Raw genomic sequence first — 21000 nt, forward strand, 5'->3', positions numbered from 1 at the left:
CATACAAAATAAGTGGGAGAACTTTGCAAAATAAACTGCAGAAGAGGTGCTCTTTCGATCCAGTCTGTTTCATCATTAAGATGATAGTTAATTGCAGGATAGATGAATAAGTGTTTCTCTCTCTCTCTCTCGGACCCAGTTCCCAACCCACTTTTGCTCAGAGCATTTTCTACTGTATTAAGATATATAAACCTCAGTTTCCTCAATAATGAAAAAGTCAGAAAACCTATTATAAAAACGTAAAGCCATGGGACTCTCTCTGGCTAGAATGTTCAGTGGTAGAGCCCGTACTTTATGACCAATAGGTTTGGCACAGGGTGGCGTATTTTCTGGCGAGAGATGTAGCTGTCTCTCCAAGGATCTCTCTGCTCTACAGAGCTATATAGTCCATGGGGATTCACCCTTTCTCTCTCTATATGTCCCAACTCCTCGCCTCCACAACCCCAAACTCTAAGTGGATTTGTTCAGAAATCCTTTCATGTCTTGCAGTACATGAGTCATACATCTATTCTCGTTCTACAACACCACACTTAATGATAGCTGGTGGCGACCATCATAACTCATTTGATGTGGTGGTGTCAAAGTATTGCTTCACCTTTATTATTCCTTTTCTCTGTCTGCCCTCCTCTTCCTACTTCTTCCATCTTTCCTATCACTTTTTATTACTCTTCTTTCCACTTCTGGTGCCTAAAGGTGCCTCCAGAGAGGGAGTTGATAACTAGTTAAAGTTGCAACCTTTGTCAAGTACACCTGCATCCCATTTGAGCCTTTATCATCAGCTTCGACACCTCACTTTGACATACAGTACGGTCTTGTACCATATCCATCCACATTCCCCTTTAAGCTCAATAAAATGACTTGGCAGGAGAACAAAAGAAATAAAGTTGTTACTGTACTTAAGAGGTAATGGAAATTTTCTAACCACTTCAGCATGGGCATGTCCTTTTTATTGCATTCTTGCTGATGCCAGCTCATTCTATCCAACTGAAGGTTAATGTCCCTGAACTGTTGGGGTTAACTGCAAAGGGGTCTCTTCTAAGATGAATAAAAGCATCTGGTGCTAACATGAATTAAAAAGATATAGTCATCACTCTAAGATGACTAAACTAAAATATGCATTAATGATGCAGAAAACCCTTGAAAATAGCAATGAATGAGCATACCACCGAGTACTACATTTACATTTACAAAATAACTCAGGTGATCAAACAGAAACTACTATGGAAATGGTGTTGACAAGTTCATGTATATATTTGCATTTATACATTATAAAGAAACCACATCAGTACAAACCAAAGAACGACCACTGTTCATCCTAGTTCCTGCAAGTGACAAGAATAAAACCTAACCCTTTACTTAACTTTCAACACCAATATTACCCGTAATCAAAGTTATCCCCCAATAGATGCCATTTAATAAATACTACTACATTTAAGAAGAGCCCTCATAGAGCACTAGATAATAGAGTACTATACAGAGAACTTGAAAAAGGAGTGGTTGAAGCAATAATTCCTCCAAAATATAATGATCAGAAACATGGAAGCTGATCATAGCAAGTCAAAAACACCACTGGTAATTATATTTTCTAATATTTTACTCTATCTGGCAAGTGTATGTTAAGTGCACCTATAAGCAATACCAAAATATTTGTGCAGATTGTTAGGCACGTAAAATGGAGCCAGGATTCTAGGGCTTCAATGGTGTGTGATTGATTGTTTGGCCCACTTCACCAGGCATATTGCTGCTAATTCTTCCTTGTTTTCTGGACCCTACTTTACACTATCCTTAGGAGGGATAAAAGGTCATGATGATGAATATAACAACAATGATGATGACACTGATGATAATGCTAACACAGCAGTATTGTATTCATAACAACCCTTCAGGCTGACTGCTTTAATCCTGTAAGTGCAGCTGGGATCTTAAAGTGAGCTTATTATAGCTAACTATTGATGATTTTATTCAGCAAAAGGATGCTTCTAGCACTAAGAGGGTTCAAGAAATGAAATTCTTTTAAAGTACAGTATTGCAATACATTACATACATATGCATGCAGTAATATAAGTCGAGAGAGAGAGAGAGAGAGAGAGAGAGAATGTACTGTACTGTACAATCTGCTTAGTAAAGTACACCAGGGTACTGTACAGCACAGAAAAAAATCGTGAAATCTGAATGATGCCCAAACTGCACAAAAAAAACTTCCATTAAAGCAATTACTGTGTGTGATAAATCTTTTATCCCTTTTACAGGCAAGAATTTCCCATTGCTGAATAAATTCTGGGATTTCCCCAACTACTGTACAACCTACACATGATACCAGGTAATACTGTGCCAGTGAATAAATAAATTTCAGCCCAAGAAGTTTCTCCTCAGCTGAGTAAAATTGTTTGCCTTATTCACCCCAAAAGGTCTCCTCAGATGAGTAAAATTTTTTACCATATTCACCCCAAGGGGTCCCTCCTCAGCTATGTAAAATTGTATGTCATTGTGGTTTTTGTTGCTTAACTTCCAGTCCACATGGCTGAGCAGACCCATCAACTGCAGGTAAGCAACTGCCCCAGTGGGATTGTCCCATAGGTATCTTAAATCAACAATGTTGTGTACGAGTCTTAGTGTGGCGTGCTGTGCAGTGCTCCATTCTGTGTGTCATGCTGTCTGGGCCTGTTCTTCAAACACAGAACATGTCATCTATGACTCCACACAACCCAAACTGAAGATGGTTACTGAGCAGGGCTGGATGATATCCCAACCTAATTCTAGCTTGGCGAACTCAGGTGAATGTCGGGAGCAGAGGTTTGAGGTGTAGTGTCCTGATCAAGTTGATCTATTGCCCATTTCTGTGCAGGAATATCTGGGGGTGGGACGTTGTTGAAGAGGGTTTGGTAATGTTTGTGTGGTGATCGTTTTAAGTGCCTAATTGTGTTAAGTGGCTTTATTACGTCATGACGGGTGTTATGTACTGGCCCAGGCAGCCATGTTGAATTGTGCACCTTTCATATCAAGATATTCTCTGACATGGAGGACCTTAGTGTCAAAATGTTAGTAAGCTGCATGAGTTGTTTTGGTGCAGTTAGTCATTATAAACTGGGCGTTCCTCTGTATTGTCTGCGAGGTGTTGAAATAGGTGTTTGATGGGATGTGGAAACATGCCAGAGAGCCATAAGACATCACTGATTTAACATGAAGTATCACCTGCATGAATGGCAGCCACACCACTTTTATATTTCCCAGTCTCTGTGGATTCAAGCTGGCAATACCTTGAATTTTTGCTTTGTGTATCAAGCCAGGCAAATTTTGCCCTCAAGTGGTAGGAAATAGCATAATCCAATGTCGTGCAAGAATGCTGGCAGTCACTCATAAGTTTTTCTCAAAACTATAAAAATGTACCGTAGTCCCCGAGGAAATGCCTCATACGTTTGAAGAACAGGGAGAGTTTCTTTTTTGCTAGCCAAACTCTGTTACCGTAAGTGCTCTGAATGAACTCAGTCTGGGGGTGCACCACCTCTTGATGTCTTGTATTTGATCCTTGAAGGTTAATCCAGTGTCATAAGTCACCCCAGCTATCTTAGCAGAGGGTATGTCCACAGATGTCAGGAATAACAGTACTTATATGTGCAGTTGGTGGTGGGTGTAGTGGTGGGTTTCACTGGATCCATTCTCTACAAGGGTTACATCAAATGGATCCATGTGCTCATCTGGTGTTTGTGATGGGTAGGGAACAAAGTAAGCATGTGTGTCTTTTGGGGGGTCCAGGATTGCACTCAGTGCCTCCAGCTAGTGTGAGGAGCAAGGAAATGACCACAAGAAAGTAATTTTCCTTGTGCAAAAAAACCATAGGGAGCAGCCACCACCATGCGAGACAGGACTTTACCAGCCCAGACTGGGTCCTCCTCACAGGGTGCAGGGTAGGATAAGGAGGTTCTGTTCTTAGTCAAAAGCCTCATCCACTCTCCACTCAAGGCAATGGTGGAACCACTTGAAGACTCCTCTCCAACGCCAACTCTTTGCCATAAATTAACATAACATGCAAAGTACGTCCCAGACTGAAAGGGTTAACAAGAGTTTTTAACCCTTTAACTGGCAGGAATATCCCACTGGTGAATATAATGATCTGTTACCACAGAAGACCTGATATCCAAATATGACTACCAAAGAAAAGGCTGACACCCTAAACTGAAAAACTTACAATCTAGTTTAACATACCTATAAATTTACTGTATTATAAAAGACTGCTTAGACACTGTACTCTACATAGCAAACTATTCAAGGATATCTTTAAAACTGAGAACAATTTTAGTCTGGATATAGTGTTAAAAAAAAAAAAAAAGTCTATACCTACTGTGTCTATTGCAAGATGCCTTAATCCCGTAAGGGGTGGCCATAAACAAATAGCCTCCATGTCGCCCTGTTCCCCGCCATTTCATTGCCCTGCTTGCAGCTCACACACCCCTCCCTCATATACCTCTCCACTCCATCCCTCCATCTCATCCTTGGCCTCTCCCTCCGTCTCCCGCCACCCACCTCACTCACATAAACTCTCCTCGTAAGTCTCTCGCTCTTCATCCTCTCCACATGGCCAAACCACCTCAATGTGTTTCTCCTAACGCTTCCTATCACATCCACATTCACACTACAAAAAATGTGAACCTTCTAAATAATCTGGATAACTGATCTACTGTATGACTTTCACTCCCCAGTTGAAATTCTGTAAAGCTGCAATCATTATCCCTACCACAGACAAAAACAATACTGTACTAAAATACAAGACTAAAATACAGCTAAACCTCTTTTATAATATATGTCAAAAGCTCACAAACTGATGTAGTAAGTTGCAAAGGTAAAAACAGCAATATATTTGCATTGTAGATGAGTGAGCAAGCCACTGGTTCAAGTATAACTCAGTCATGAAGTATCTTATGATATCGGAATTTGTCGGAACTTCGTCACAGTCTTTGCTGTCAAAACACAGAACTGTTGCCATAACAAGGTCCTCAGAAACAGCCTTACTGGGCTACCCTGAGGCCCATATGCTGCCATTCATTAGCGGGTGAACCAGCGAACCACGGTAGCGGTTCCAGTGTCTCACAGGTGTTTGCAAGTGACATACGGGGGTACATTAAATCACATTTCCAGTACAGAAGGGGTTAAAACAGTTAATTGGGTGCTTAATGGGATTAGACGAATAGGTTAAGTTACACCAAGACTTAATACATCTGAGATTGGGACACATCAACAAATGCTATCACACCACTGTGGTAATTATATCTACACAATAATTACCACACCACTGTGGTAATTATATCTACACATTAATAATTACCACACCACTGTGGTAATTATATCTACACATTAATCATTTGCTTTTTTGCACCAACCTCATAGTGAAATTTGTTACATTAAGAACTGTAAATTTAAGAGTCGTTTTGTTAGTACAATGTAAACAAACAATAGTTAAGTTATCCCAAGAACAAAATATATAAATTTTCTATTAAGAAATTCTTTTAACCTGGCTTGTTCTTTTGTTTGCACATCCATACCTGGTGAGGCCCCACCAACAACACTGCCTCCTCAGATGTGCAACCATGAGATTTTGAGGGGTTAGTAATGAAATATGTGATGAGCTGTATGGTGCCATGAGAAGCATATTCATTGCTGTAGATGTATCTTCACTGCTAATGTTGGAATGTCCGGAGGTGGATTGTTGTTGTCAGGGCTCCAGTATTGTTTGTGTGGAGACTGTTTTGTGTCTTCTTGTGTTGTCATGCTCACGTAATGACAGGGGTGATGTACGGTAGCACAGGCTGCAGCACAGAATTGTATGCCTCTTACATCAAATGATTCTCCAACAAAAACTTTACTTTCAAAGTGTAAGTGAGCTGTGGGAGTGATTTTGGTGCAACCAGTGATGATGCATAGGAAATCATTTTCTATGGAGATGATTATAATGATAATGAATGACAATGATATATGATATATTTGATGTGATGTGATGTGTGGTGTGGTGTGGTGTGGTGTGGTGTGGTGTGGTGTGGTGGGTGTGGGGGTGGCAGTGGCGACGATGAAGACGACGACGATGAAGTATGTGTGCTAGACAATCTTTTAGGTTTTGTGTGTGATATATGGACTTTATATCATAATGCACCCACAAAGAATCATCATTTCTCATGTACAGTAAAAAGCTGAAGCATCATGAAAGTTTTACAACACATTCACACAGAAGACATGAATACCAATATAGTAAATACTGTATAAAATATATAACACACTATTCTTCTATATAAACTAGTCTGTATAAAATAAAAATTATCTGGAAATTCAATTACCAAAAGCACAGACAAGTACTTAAAACTATTGTCTACTGTGGTTTTACCATCCTGCATCCTAATAAGAAATATGTGCCCTGACTGTCATAAGAAAGGGGAAAAAGTATCTTGGGCAACAATATAATCATCAGCTACACGATAAAATCACTCCATGTCACAGCCATTCACAGCATGAATTGCAGTAGTGCCATTATATCACAATGAAGGATGTACACTTTTTTGCTCTATGCACTGTACCACATAAATCATAAAACATCAATATGCTCATAATAGTGCACCATACTAGGTTATGTAAGGAAAGGAATAATCTTAAATATTTAAACTGAAAGACGTGTAACATATAAATTACCTATAACAGCATAAAGACATATAAATTACCTATAACAGCATAAAGACATATAAATTACCTATAACAGCATAAAGACATTAAAAAGTCACAACAATATGAAATTAGAATCTAATTCATTATTTCCTGTTAAACTCCAGTAAAATTTTCATCCTAGCTGGAATGCACTGTTCTCAGATACATCAGTATTAACTCATTACCTGTACAAATACCTGACCAATCATTAACCCTCGCAGAACTAATTCTTTTCAACACAGTTACCTTCCCTGAGTCAATGTTTTCAGACATTTTTTCTTTAATATTAAGTTGATCTTTTGTCAGCAGATCAAGTGTTTCTAAGCCTGAACTCTTCATCACTCTCATCTTTTTGTATTTTACAAATCTTGGGTGGGTGTGAGGGCAGCAATAAATCGCCAGCACCGCAGGAGGTAGACGGGCATGAATCCACCACTGCTGAGCTACAAATGATAACTGAATTACTAAATATGTGGTATCTGGCAACTGCGGTGTGGCAGAGCTTGGTAACTGCTCTGATGGAGAAGAGGGAGACTCAACATTCCCATGGAAACACTAATGCTTCCTTGTGCTTGAAATTAAGGCATGGAGACCTATCGCCTCATATGAGGTGATCAGTGAGCCCAGGGGTGGCCTGCATACCGCCTCATATGAGGCAATGAGACTGGCGGGGGTTAAGGGAACAAAAGTTCACTACTTGAGCAAATGCACGAGTAAGCAATTGGATGTTTTGCGCTGAGGCATATGTTCAAACACAACATTTGGAAAACGTACTGGCAACCTATGTTAATCACAGGGGTTTGATTAAGGTATTCACTTCACAGTTAATCTCATCTTCTGTCATTGCATACAGTTGCTGTTGTTGTTGTTGTTGTTGTTATACCAGTCTGTCTGGCCAAACAGATCCATCACCCACGGGTAGACTAGGCAACTGTTTCTGTGGGGCCACCCTACAAGTATAGTACAATACATTCGTCATGTAGGAGTCTGGCACTACTTTGTGGTAAACAGTGCCTCACCTTGATCAGGTCAAGGCACTTCCCACGGAGAGGTGCGGGAAAATATGAGGAAGTCTGGCTCCAGAGTGGATGCTGCATGCAGCTCTTCCACCCAGGATGCACAGCAACACCACAAGTTGGCTCCTCATCATCACCTACAGAACATACAGTACAGTACAGTACTTTGCTGCAACTGCATAGCTACATGATCAATTTGAAAAACCTTCCCAGGTACCATTAAAATACTCTCTATATTATTGTACTCTTATATGGATAATAAGGCCGCTTGTGAACAGTAATTAAGCACATCATCTGAGTCAAATAATGTTATTAAGTTACAATAACTACATCCGATAACTGCAACTCTCAAAACAAATGATAACAACCCACACTAATTACATATCACTTATAGTGCAACTTCTTGCTGTAAGTCCTCTTCTAAATCATTCTCCAGCACTTGCCGATACATTTCCTTTATAGCAGCAGCAATGGCAGCAGCAGTATCCTTGGCTGAAGACTTAGAGAGTGGAGGGATGTGAATAAAGGCTGAGCGTGTACGATCTTCATTCAGGGAGAGGTAGTAAACAAAGTCACACAAGAACCTGAAACCATCCCAAGTGCAAAATAATGGTAAAAAACTACCAAATATATCCCTGTTATTAGTATAAACAGTGGGTCTCACCTGCAATACATGAAAATGCAGTACAAGCACAGTACAGTGCAGAAACAGCAAAAATAACGATTGCTGTATAACAGTACACTACATTCAAATGATGGGCCCTTGCCTAGAGGTTTTGCAGTCAAGTGCCAAGGGCTTTCTGCAGCTGAGTGCTTGGGTCACAGAGTTGTGCCTTACTGATACTTGTTCAAATCCGAAAGACAACTGAAAGTTTTCTTATCATGTAAAATACTGCCTGAAGGTAGGTTTATCTCCTTTCCCTGAGTGTTCTGGAATATGACATAAACCTTGGGCCCCTTAACTCTAAAGAAGGCAATACAGGCTTAACAGTAGTAGCTACATTTAAAAGATGCTTCAACAAATGTATTTATTGACCAAGTGGCCTGCACTGTGGCATGGCACAACAATAAAAACAGTAATAATAATAATAACAATAACAATAATAATAATAATAATAATAATAATCCATCCATCCATCCATCATCCAATCCTACATTGCGCCATGAGGGGCATAGGAGCCCGGGGCTAGGCAAGTTGGTCCTGACATTTAAGATGACAGTGACCAGGCTCACTCATCTCTGAATGGCATTACGTGAGCAATAAACCCCAACCACCCTTTGGATATAAACCTTCACCGGCTCAATCCGATTCGAGCACAATAATTACCCACTAAACCACCAGGTGCCAAATTTGGCTATATGGTTACCACCCAGCATAGTAAATGGTTTCCTGGTGTACAGGAAACCATTTAGCTTGTCACTCAGTGTACAGTCACCCACAGGCAGAAGGAAGAGGAAAGAATGAAGGAAAGAAAGATAGGGGAGGGAGTGTAAAGTTACCCGTAGGGAGAAGGACGAGGAAAGAATGATAGATAGATAGATAGATAGATAGATAGACAGATATAGATACAGATATAGATAGATAGATAGATAGATATATATATATATATAGTGCTGCCTACTTTTTCCTTAGCCTTGATCATCCTTTTTCTGTGCCTGCCCTCCTCTCTTCCTACTTCTCCCATCTTTCCTGTCACTACTTAATCCTTTTCTTTCCGTTACAGGTGGCTTTACATTGAGTGACAAGCCAAATGGCTTCCTGTAAGCCAAGAAACCATTTACAACGCTGGGTGGTTACCATATAACCAAACCATACGTGCTCCCTACGTGTCAAGTGGGTTGGTGGAGGGTTAGTGCCCCTCCCTGTAAAAGAAATAACTCAGAGTCAAATGGCCACCCCATACGGGATTATGGCGTCTTGCGATAGATAGATAGATATATATACAGTATATATATATATATATATATATATATATGGAAGTTAAGAAGTCACTGCATGATAGTATTGTGATCCCTACCCTGACGTATGGAAGCGAGGCATGGACCTTGCTAGAGGGGAACAAGTCAAGAGTGAGGGCAGTGGAAATGAGTTGCTTGAGAGGAGCATGTGGAGTGACATAGAGGGACAGGGTGAAGAATGAAAAACTGAAGGAACGTTGTGGGGTGGATGTGGATGTGGCTGAGAAAATTAGGAAAAATACACTGAGGTGGTTTGGACATGTGGAGAGAATGGAGAATGAAAGACTGACTAACAAGGTGTATGTGGGTGAAGTGGAGGGAGGGAGAGGGAAGGGAAGACCAGGGATGAGGTGGAGGGATGGAGTTGAGAGATATATGAGGAAGAGGGGAGTAAGTTGGGGGGAGGGCAGTCGAATGGTGGATGACAGAGCGACTTGGAGGCGTTTTGTCTGTGGCAACCCTGTGCGGGGTTAGGGAGTCAGGCTATATGTGTGTGTGTGTATATACATATATATATATATATATATATATATATATATATATATATATATATATATATATATATAAAATTGGTATTCGTCCATATATGTATATCTTCACATGTACGTTCTGCCTATGACTGGAATATCACTTCTTGAGTTTAATATGACAATTGTTGGTTGTTCCCGCCAATTCTTCCCTACAGCTTGGTCTGGATGCACGACAAAGTCACTGGACCATCTCTTGATTGTCTAGCAACAGTTCAATGAGAAAGTGGCAGAAATGTCTAGGGACCGTCTTGCGACAGTCTCTTGACAATCCAGAGACAAAGTTGCCTTGTCTCCAAAGTGTCTCTGGACTGTCGCCAATCTGTATCTGGATTGTCCCGCAACAGTCGAGATACATAGCCGCTGGACTGTCCCTAGACTTTGTATCTCGGTGTGTACAAGGCTTTACAGGCTTCCATCCTTTTACTAATGATGTTTAAGGACACACAGTTCCTCCAACAAGTAACATTTTAATGAGGATTAGGTAGCTCAGTATGTTGAATAACTGCCTATAAAATACTGCAACATACTATTGTGGTGTGGCGGGAGGGGGCGCTCACCATCCACTCACTCGATATAGTGCTGCTCTCAGGTAACCGACCATTCCTCTCGTCCTTCCTTCTTTCCTTCCTTCCTCATTTGTCTTTCCTTCCTTACTCATTTGTCTTTCTTTCCTTCAATCTTTCCTCTTTCTTCTGTCTACAGGTGGCCCTACACTAAGCGACAAGACAAATGGTTTTCTGTACACGAGGAAACCATTTACTACACTGGGTGGTAACCATATAACCAAACTATGGGGCCTGGTGCTTTAGTGAGAAATTTAGGCACTCCAATCAGATTGAGCATGGCCTAGTTTATATCCAAGGGGTGGTTGGGGTTTGTTTCTCACATAATGCTACTCAAGGATGAGCAAGGCTGGTCACTCTCATTTTAAATATTAGGAGCAACTTACCTGGCTCCGGGCTCCTACACTCCTCATGGGGCGTCACAGGATTAGATGATGATGATGATGATGATGATGATGATGATGATAATGTGTCACTGAAAAACACTCCACTAGATGATTCTGTTGATACAAATCATAATGGATATGTATCAGAACCATAGAGAAATGTTTTACCTACTTTAACCTCAAATTATGCAAAACTGAGACAGGTGGTCACATCCTTCTTATACCAGTCACCTCATATCCGAGATACATTTTTCCCAACAATTACCAGTCACTGCTAGGAATTGCAGCAATTAGCTTATTTTGGCACTTGATTTAAGTGGGTCTAGGCACTCCAACTAGATGTGGCCCATAAAGATAAACTCTAGAATGGTATTTATTCAGGGTGAGCGACTGGTCAAACTCACCTTAATATGACTGAAGCAAGTACCTCAGCCTCATGGCCCCTACACTCTTGATGGAGCAAAGAAGGACTAACTGATGCATGGAAGAATGCATGATTAAGCTTGCACTTCACAGAACACTTCTGTTGTACCATGGTCAAACCTAGTATGACTGATCCTTAAGTGGAATTATGACATTGTAATCATTTGGTCTGATTATGTGGTCCACAACTTCCATCAATAAATTTTCATGTCCTGAGACAGACAGAAAGCCAATCATAGTAATGTATGTTAACAAAGAAATTATCTGAAAGGACTAACCTTCCTGGGTCTGTGGACTTTGCACAGGGAAGTTTGAGATGAGTCATCTTGTTGAGACAGCTGGAGACAAGATCCATACGAAGGATAGATTGCAGCATCTGGTCTCCTTCTGAAAGGTTGCAAGTGTACTAAAGAGGTAAAGAAGTGGGAAAGCAGTAAAACATGCAAACACAGTTCAGTGACAAAGATTATTATACAATGGCAGCACAAAAAAATATTTTTGGCTACAATTTCTTCATATCCCAACCCCCCACATTTTGAATACAGTAATCCCTGTACAATCCAGACACCCACTTTCCGGACACCTCACTTACCGGACATTGTGGGCCTGGACCTTCGGAACCCAGAAATGGCCAAAAAAAGAAAAAAAAAAATCTGAATTTTCTCCCACCCGTAATTTGAAATTACTGCGCGACGCCGAACAGCTGTTTATACCACGGCCCCTTCACCCCTTCCTTCCTCCCTCCTCCTCCCTCCCCTGTCAGGGTTCCAATTTGGTATTTTTCATTACCAAATGTGGGCCAATTTGGTAATGAAAAATTCGTTTGGTAATGAATCAGAGGGGGCGCGTGGGCTGTGAAGTGGCGTGGGACAGAATGACATGGAGGCAATTTGTTTGTGGTCAACCCTTATGGGATTAAGACATCTGGCAACAGATAGATTGACAGATGTTGCTGTGGCCCCAGGCTCCTTTGGATATAAACTCAGCCACTGCGTAAAACCAGTGGCTTAAATTGTGTGCTCCCTGAGACCTGTTCTTGCGCTGAAGTTAAGAATTATCTGTGTTGTCACTGTGCGGTGCATGAAGTGATTAGGTGTGTTGTAGTGTGGGGAGGCAGCATTCAGTGAAGGAGTAATGGAGTGTTTAAGAGCTGTATTTTCTGTTGGTACTAAAGCACTGCAAGGGGATGACCACATCATAGTGTAGTTAAATGTGTTCACGTCCATCTAGGAAGGTCAATTTTTGTTATATGGATATCATGTGCCTTAATTAGTCCAGTAATTAAACTATCAAGACAAGGAGAACCTCCCTTGCAACTAAGAGAATGAGCTGTAAGGGATTAGAATTGTCAACTCTCCTTTCTTACGGCCTAGAATCACTTACTCATCGTGAAAGGGCAATATCTTGTAGGTTCCAGTAATAATGAGCTTCGGTAAAGGCAGCTCTTTTAAAACATTATTTACCTCACAATGACACATCAACCCCCTTGCCGCATTAGGAGACTGTGGTCACCCTACTAACGTAATCATTCTTCATGATGCATCAGGCAACTACAGTCTACAGCCGACAAAAAACTTTTCTGTACTGCATTCTCTTGAAGTTAAGCTGAACGCAAACCTAGGATATTCTGCCACATGTTGCAGAAAACAGCAACTAAGCCAGAATAACAATAACAGCCTGAATAATAAAATAAAAACGGACTGATTACTGAAGTTTTGTTTGTTTTACCCACGATGAATCCAAATGATGGCTAGTGTTATGACTGATATATATCTCATAATGGGTCTTACTGAAAAATGAAATAGGCCTATGAACTCTTATGAAAGGTAAGCTGGTTCTCAGGCATGACCATGCTTCTGTAATGTATTTTAGCAAAGTGTTAGCAATGCAAGTCACTACAGATGCAAAATTAGACAATAGCAAAAATTAATTATTTTTGCATTTTTCCTCAGTAAATGTCAGTTTTCTTGTTGAAAGGTGGACTTTTTGCTGTTATCACAGTAAAAAATGGAAACTTCACAGTCATTTCCTATTAAAAAGGTACGGTACCAACAAAGTTATAATTAGCACTTTCATTTTTTAGTAACTTAGGCTGCGTCTAGAGGAATCACTGTGCAATGCTAGGTAGCGGCCAAAGGGTCAAAGGGGTCGGATTTTGATTCACTCAACTTCCTTAATGGAACATGGAGGGAGTGGTAACAAATAGAGCCTTCCCCACAGCCTGTCTTACAATGAGTTGTCATGTGGCTTTTGTTTATCCATTTTCTGAGTCATAAAAATTTGACAAAAGCTGTGAAGCTTCTCACCTCTTGCTTTGGTAGCCAAATTCAGATAACAGAATAACCGACGGAAGGGGCAATAGTATAAATTTTTGCACAGCCTGTAAGCTGTCCATCCACTGCCATAAGGGAATAATGCATCTGAGTTTCCTATCCTACCCAGAGGTTATAAGACTTGCTCTTCGTTCCCATGCCATCCTTTCAAGGGGCCTCCAATAAGCAGATGAGGAAATGGACTGATGTCACTGCCTGATGGGGAGTAGGGATGGTGTAAGTAGTAAGTCTTTTAGCTAACCAGAGGCTAGCAACCTACACCCTGTTGTGTCTTATTGAATTTTACAAAATGATAGTGACAGTTTCACATGCTTTTCACAAGCACAGTAGAGTTAAAATGCCTCTCTCCTCAATGCTGTAGCAGCCTGACAAAGTTCCATAATCACCATGTTTGTAAGCAGCACTTCAAATGCTCTTCCTCAGATACCCCTATACCCTCCAGGAGGAGGAAAAAGTACTCTACAGAAGTATTAAACAGATGTCAAACCACAGGAGAATTTGGGAAAGTGCTAAAGCACAATGCATGTGAAAATCCTTTGGGAGCTGAAAGTGAAGTACCATATAGGGCTTTGTGAAAGTGAACCACCACAAGGGGCTTTGCTACAGTGAACCACTACATGGGGCTTTGCTACAGTGAACCACTACATGGGGCTTTGCCACAGTGAACCACTACATCGAGCTTTGCTACAGTGAACCACCACATGGGGATTTGATGCACTGAACCACCACATGGAGCTTGACAACAGTGAACCACCACATGGGGCTTTGCTAAAGTGAACCACATGGGGCTTTGCTACTGTGAACTACCACATGGGGTTTTGCTACTGTTAACCACCACATGGGGCTTTGCTACAATGAACCACCACATGGGGCTTTGCTACAATGAACCACCTTGCATGTGAATATTTTAAGGCTTGACTAAATGGCTGGACTACTTCTAGTGATGCTCTTCCATCTAAAAATGGGTTTCAGACTATACAATAACTTGGTTTGAATAAGATACAGCAGGTATCATTTAGCCAGTCAAGAGATAGGAACACAAGGGCCACGTATGTGAAAGATGCAACCTGATTATAAATGTCCAGTATGGAATGCTAAGTAGTGCCACTTCACTTACCCAGCATATTTTACAAAAGACATAAATGCTTGAATAATGACTTACCTGGACAGCAGCATCCATTAAGTGGTATCAGCCCACAATTATCAGGTCTGCTATATTCATGGTTGTGAGCCAGCTGCTCCAAAGTCAGGGTTTCTGCCATTCCAGACACACCCACATGCACCACCAGCTGCAATGGCACATACAAATACTATGTGCACTACATCAAATAAACTATTGTCACATTACATCATATTTAAACTAGACTAGACTACACAACAGTACTTCCAAATTCACTATTCCCAAGCTTCCAAAATCTTACCATGTAGCAATGTGACTTTTTTTTTTTTTTTCTTTTTTTTTTGCAATTTGTGCACTGCTTCTTAGTTTACACTGGCCAAATCAAGCTGAAGGGCTCACAGTTAGTAAATTGTTCAATACACTCATACTGTAGCTCCTTTGCTAATGGTAAACAGCTACCAATACAATAAAACCTCATCCACCAAATTAAAAGTAGAAGGCAAATGAAATTAAATAAAATTCTTTACAGCAATTAAGGTACGGTAATCCACATTTCTACCTCTCACTAAATTTCAAGTTTCCTAGGATGCAAGTTCAAAGAATCCTACATAACAAAGTGCAGGAATCAATACAAATTTTTTCTTAAAAGAGAGATATGGAGTGTTCGTGAAAGAAGTCACTACTGAGGAGAGGTGAGAGGAGTTATATACTTTATGAGTTTAAGCAGAGTCATCAGGAGACAGGTGAAGAGGAAAAATGAATGTGTGTAAACAGAATCAACTGAATGTGGCCATGATACGATGCACAATCTCAACTTGACTCTCAGCCAAGAAAATGGTCGTCACCACCACCATTATCTCCGATGCCTTGCTCTTACCTGAACAGGGTATGGCCACGACAGAAATGTCCTCCAGGCTACCTTATCCACATACACATCGCTTTCGCTCTCAAACATTCCTTTTCCTCTTTCTTCCCTTTCATCACTATAATACAGGCCATACTCCAAAATCAGTATCTACAGTAAACACTGTGGTCAGTTTGGTATCAGACAGGGACCCTAAAGACATGGAGGTGGTAATAACCCAAGCAGTGGTTGGGGAGATATGGTACAGTACTGGATTTAGACACTGTGAGACCCTAAGCAATGGAAAGCTGCAGAGGCCCTATATGATACTTGTTAATAAAGAATTAGGCTCTGTAACAATGGAAATTGAGAAGAATGCTGCCGCGAAGCATGACAAATCCATGTGAGTGAATTACAGTAATTAGGTTAAATCACAACTTTAATACAAACTATAATAAAACTGTAACAAATCTTTTAAAAATCTTATTTTGAGTGGCCCCTACAGAGACTGATGCCCTAAGCTGTAACTTGTTTAGCTTATGCCTAAATCTGGCCCTAAGGAGATAGAAGGGCTGTAAAATACAATTTAGTGAGAGTGGCAAACTTTTACAAATATACAGTAGAATAATGGAGCAAGCATGATCTGATAAGAGAAACAGTAGATAGTGATGCTTGTGTGAGTATGGGACACTCTTTGGTGGGTCAGAAAGGGTGCCAAGATGTGGAAGAGAATAGGGAAAACTGAGAAGAGTCCAAGTACAAAAGGCTTATAACAGAAAACAGAATGGTATAGCAATATTATCATATGAAAGAATGGGCAAATGTGTGAAGAAAAATGGTTAAATAAAATTTTAAGTTGTGTGGTGTCAACACAGAACTGAAATAAACAAGCATATATTTGTGTAGACACAGTATTTTAATAAATAAGAAAGCAGCAAAATAGACTTTAAAAAAAAAATCAAGAAGTTCTGGGATAAGCAGCATAAATGTATCAAACCCTGGCCCTGCCCTAAACAACCACTACCTTCCCAGCCCATTCTGTCCAATCTTCTACATCAATACCAACCTTCCCCACCTCCTCCCCTACACAAACACCCAACAACAGGGACAGACTTTCAGCATTAAAAAGAAACACTCTCCCTATTCTACAACACAATGTATCAGATAAGTGATACCCTATGCTTCATGACATAGGACTCCATCCTATCTAACACCCACTACAACACCTTGCACACCATAGGATGCAGCCTCACTTGCTCGAAACATGTGTTCACAACATGTTTCAAACCATGCCTGGAACAATGTTACAGACATGTCTGAAACACAAGTGTCTCGAACATGTTGGCAACTCTGCTGGAACCATGTTGGTAGCACCGGTGTGGACGAGGCTTTGAGCTGCAGACATGAATCTAACACAGCAGTAGAACATTACCTGCAACCATGATACCATTTGAAAATCTGTCTTTGACATCCTCAAGAAATTACAAAATTCTGAAGTATCCCCCACTTGCTCCATTAGCAGACCAATGTCATCTCTACCGAGATCATTTACAAAAATGTGTCCATCACCATAGGGGTTTGCCTTACGTGATGGACGCACACAAAATCACCGACGAGCATGTATTTTTTGTCCCTGTTGTGCACATCATACAACCATTGCTGCTGCAGCAAGTAAGGCGTCCTGCCTCACTGCCATGTCGCTGGGTACTGTTTCTCACAAGTCTGGACCACACGACTACTTCACCTTTGTTTTGAACGTCAGTGACTTTCTCGAAAACCATGCTCGTGACACTGCCCATAATATGTCTGTGACATGTTGCTAATATGTTTGAGGCATGAATCTAACATGTCACAAGCAATGTTTCCGACAATGTTCAAGGGCAAGTGTGGCTGCACCATAAATACTAGGCTATGTATCATCGCTGGTTGCACCAGTACTACTCCCACAGCTTATTTACACTGAAACTATCCACTACAACACCATGCAGACCATACAGAATAACATTCTACATATCATCATTGGTTGCACCAGAACTACTCTCACAGCTCACTTCCACTCTGAAACTACAGTCCTCCCCATGAGTGTGTGTGTGTGTGTGTGTGTGTACACGCAAAAAGGTCGTGTGCATCCACTTGAGTAGATGAATAATGTATCCTTCTTTGCATGACATGTACTGTACAATATTACCACCTAGTGCAGTACATGGATATATCCATAAGAATAGAATGAGAACCATCTGCAACATGGACAGATCTAAAGGAATGCATCCTCAGATTCAATTTCCTGGAGCTGGAATTCTGCCACTTCTATCAACACTAAATGCTAAAGCACTGCAATAAAGAAAAACTGCACTACTGAGTCACCTTAGGTTTAAGTTCCTTCCATCTGAATGGGACTGTGTTCTTCACATAGTCATACTCAACCCTAAGAGTCTCTGTCACTAGTTTCACCCCCAGATCCTCCTCCAATTTCTCCTCTTTCAGCAACTCCACTGCCACTTGGCTGGCATTCTCAGGATGGGCTGCAAAGGGACCAAACCCAGTCACATAAATAACAGGGCAGTTCTCAGACAATTCTCTTGTTGCATCCATCTCTGTAGAAAAGAAAAAGCAAAATGCCAGAATTACTCTCACAGTGTAAAACTTTCCTTTCAGCTCATACTCAGTCTTATTATTTTTGAGGTGTTCAATAGTCACCTCTCACCTCTACAAACACTGACGGGTACAGTATCTTTCTATAACAATTCCAGTGGAAATCAAGGTAAGTGCAAGGTTTAGTTTAAACAGCTTAAAGACCTTAGCAATTCCGTTTTTATTCTTCCAGTTTGTTTTCTATATTTTCCTGACAGGTATTGTTTCTTGGGCATGATAGTGGACACTTAAAGCCCCTCAAATCTACCAAAATTCATTAGCTTTTCCATTCCAGCAAGTCTGGTTACTACCATGTTAGGTTAGGTTTGGTTAGATTAGATTAAGTTAAGCCCCTGTCACACATACACGACTCAAGGGCCAACCGCGGCACAACTCAAGGTCGTATACTAGTTGGCTCCCACGCCTCCCGACTGGCCCCGAGTCTGCTCTCCTCACGACTCACTCACAACCACGTCACAACTACCTCACGACCAGTTGTGACGTCCTCAAGAATGCGACAAGATTGTGAGGCGACCATGAGGCGATGGAGCTACGAGTCTTCAAATTTGAAATTTAACAGACTTTTGTCTTCTGTCTTTCCTTCATTCTCTCCTCTTCCTTCTGCCTACAGGTGACTCTACACCATGTGACAAGCCAAACAATTTCCTATACACCTGGAAACCATTTACTAAGCTGGGTGGTAACATTTAACCAAATCATGGCACCCTGTGGTTTAGTGGATAATTCAGGCGCACCAATCAGATTGAGCCTGTGCAGGTTTATATCCAAGGGATGGTTGGGGTTTATTGCTCACAAAATGCCACTAAGGGATGAGTGAGGCTGGTCACTCTCATCTTAAATGTCAGGAACATCTTGCCTAGCCCCATGCTCCTACGCTCCTCATGGAGCGCCACAAGATTGGATGATGATGACTTGGGTAGTGTGATGAGTAAGGATGAAAGTTTGGAGGATGAAATGCTTGAAAGGTTACTACAAGGAAGAAAGGTTGCTGGTTCTTTGATCGCATTGATAAGAAATAGGGAAGTGGGCATGGAAGTAAAAAAAGTCATGCAGTTGACAGTACTGTGTTAGCAACTCTAACGTATGAAAGTGAAGCTAGGACCTTGTTGGAGGGACACAAGTTAAGAGTGAAAGCAGTGGAAATGAGTTATTTGAGAGAAGCATGTGGACTTACATGGACAGGCAGACTGACAAATGAGAAAGTGAAGGAATGTTATGGTGTGGATGCGATAGAAGCATTAGGAAAAATACATTGAGGTGGTTTGGCCTCATGGAGAAGATGGAGAGCTAGAGACTAATGAGGAGAATGTATGTGAGCAAGGTGAAGGGGGGGACGCCAAAGATGAGATACAGGGATGGAGTGGAGAGGTATATGAGAGAGTGGGGTATGAGCGAGGGGAAGGGCAGTGAAGTGGCAGGGGACAGAGTGACATGGAGGTGATTTGTTTGTGGCCATCCTTTATGGGATTAGGGTGTCTGGCAATTGACTGACAGATAGACAAGTTAGGCTAGGTTGTTTAGATTGATAGGTTAGGTTAAATTAGATTAGGTTAGGCTAGGTTGTTCAAATTTCTTGGTTAGGTTAGACAGTTTGGTTAGGCTACATTATTTCATTAAGTCTGATTGGTTTATGTTAGGTTAGGTAAAGCTAAGTTCTGCATATGAAGGGTTAGGCTTGTAGGATTTAACGTCTACCAATGAACTTGGGAAAACAAACAGGAAATTGGAATGGGCAAACAAAAGAAAACAAAGTTGGCAAGAAACCACCATTTACCACCATAAAAATTATTAGAAATATAGAAAACAATTTAAAAAAAAGAAGAACTGAACTGGTAAGGCACTTCTGATGCTTAAACTAAAATGAACGTTCACTGAATTTAATAATAACAAAGAGTTAAAGCACATATAAATTACATGGCTCTCCCCAAGATTTGATGCTGCCCTCATCAATGTGCATGCAGCTGATCCAACTGGGGGAGGGGGCAAAACCCCCCTGACTCCCCCATCATTATCATCACCTAACACCATGCATACCTAAATATGCTAGTAAAAAATAAATGCATACCTTTCCTTTCATACACTGACAACGTGTATGCAAGGAGAAAGGATGAAACCTAATGCCTGGGAGGAACCACCTGCTATTTACTACTGGTATATTTCCAATAGTAATGATTTCTGACAAGTTTCAGAGAACAGATGCTTTTATTGGTGAGGGCCAGCTACAAACACCTGAAAAATGGCTGAATGGAGAATAATACCTTTAAAATTATCATTATCTTAAGTTTGCTTACAGTTGAATATTTCCGTAAAGTGGCACAACGTCCATGAAAAGTTTGATAAAAAATATGGAATCAACAAGCAATTATACACAAAATATGGAATCAACAAGCAATTATACACAAAATATGGAATCAACAAGCAATTATACACAATTACCTGTTACAATAACCCCTCAGTACAATGGCAAGTTTTTCATGACTACTGATAGCT

General features: G+C 40.8%; 1 protein-coding gene across 1 annotated transcript; it reads right to left on the reverse strand.

The window, feature by feature from the left end:
• Positions 1 to 8088: 8088 nt before the first annotated feature.
• LOC145411848 (pyroglutamyl-peptidase 1) lies at positions 8089 to 18450 on the reverse strand. Its single transcript, XM_080281806.1, has 4 exons — positions 18223 to 18450; positions 15057 to 15183; positions 11840 to 11948; positions 8089 to 8284 (listed from the first exon to the last, which is right to left on the reverse strand). Exons 1-4 carry the CDS (start codon positions 18448 to 18450, stop codon positions 8089 to 8091), a joined length of 660 nt encoding a protein of 219 aa, XP_080137932.1.
• Positions 18451 to 21000: the final 2550 nt, after the last annotated feature.

The sequence above is a fragment of the Coenobita brevimanus genome, chromosome 91 (assembly GCF_032717465.1).
Source record: "Coenobita brevimanus isolate Jiangsu-jjx chromosome 91, ASM3271746v2, whole genome shotgun sequence".
Taxonomy (NCBI): Eukaryota; Metazoa; Arthropoda; class Malacostraca; order Decapoda; family Coenobitidae; genus Coenobita; species Coenobita brevimanus.

Excerpts from the sequence above, each read along its gene's own strand:
- LOC145411848 (XM_080281806.1), bottom strand. The coding sequence starts at position 18,450 with ATGGATGCAACAAGAGAATTGTCTGAGAACTGCCCTGTTATTTATGTG. Across the intron at positions 15,184-18,222 it reads GGAAGGAACTTAAACCTAAG|CTGGTGGTGCATGTGGGTGT; the intron begins GTGACTCAGTAG and ends GTGCCATTGCAG. Across the intron at positions 8,285-11,839 it reads AAGTCCACAGACCCAGGAAG|GTTCTTGTGTGACTTTGTTT; the intron begins GTTAGTCCTTTC and ends GGATGGTTTCAG.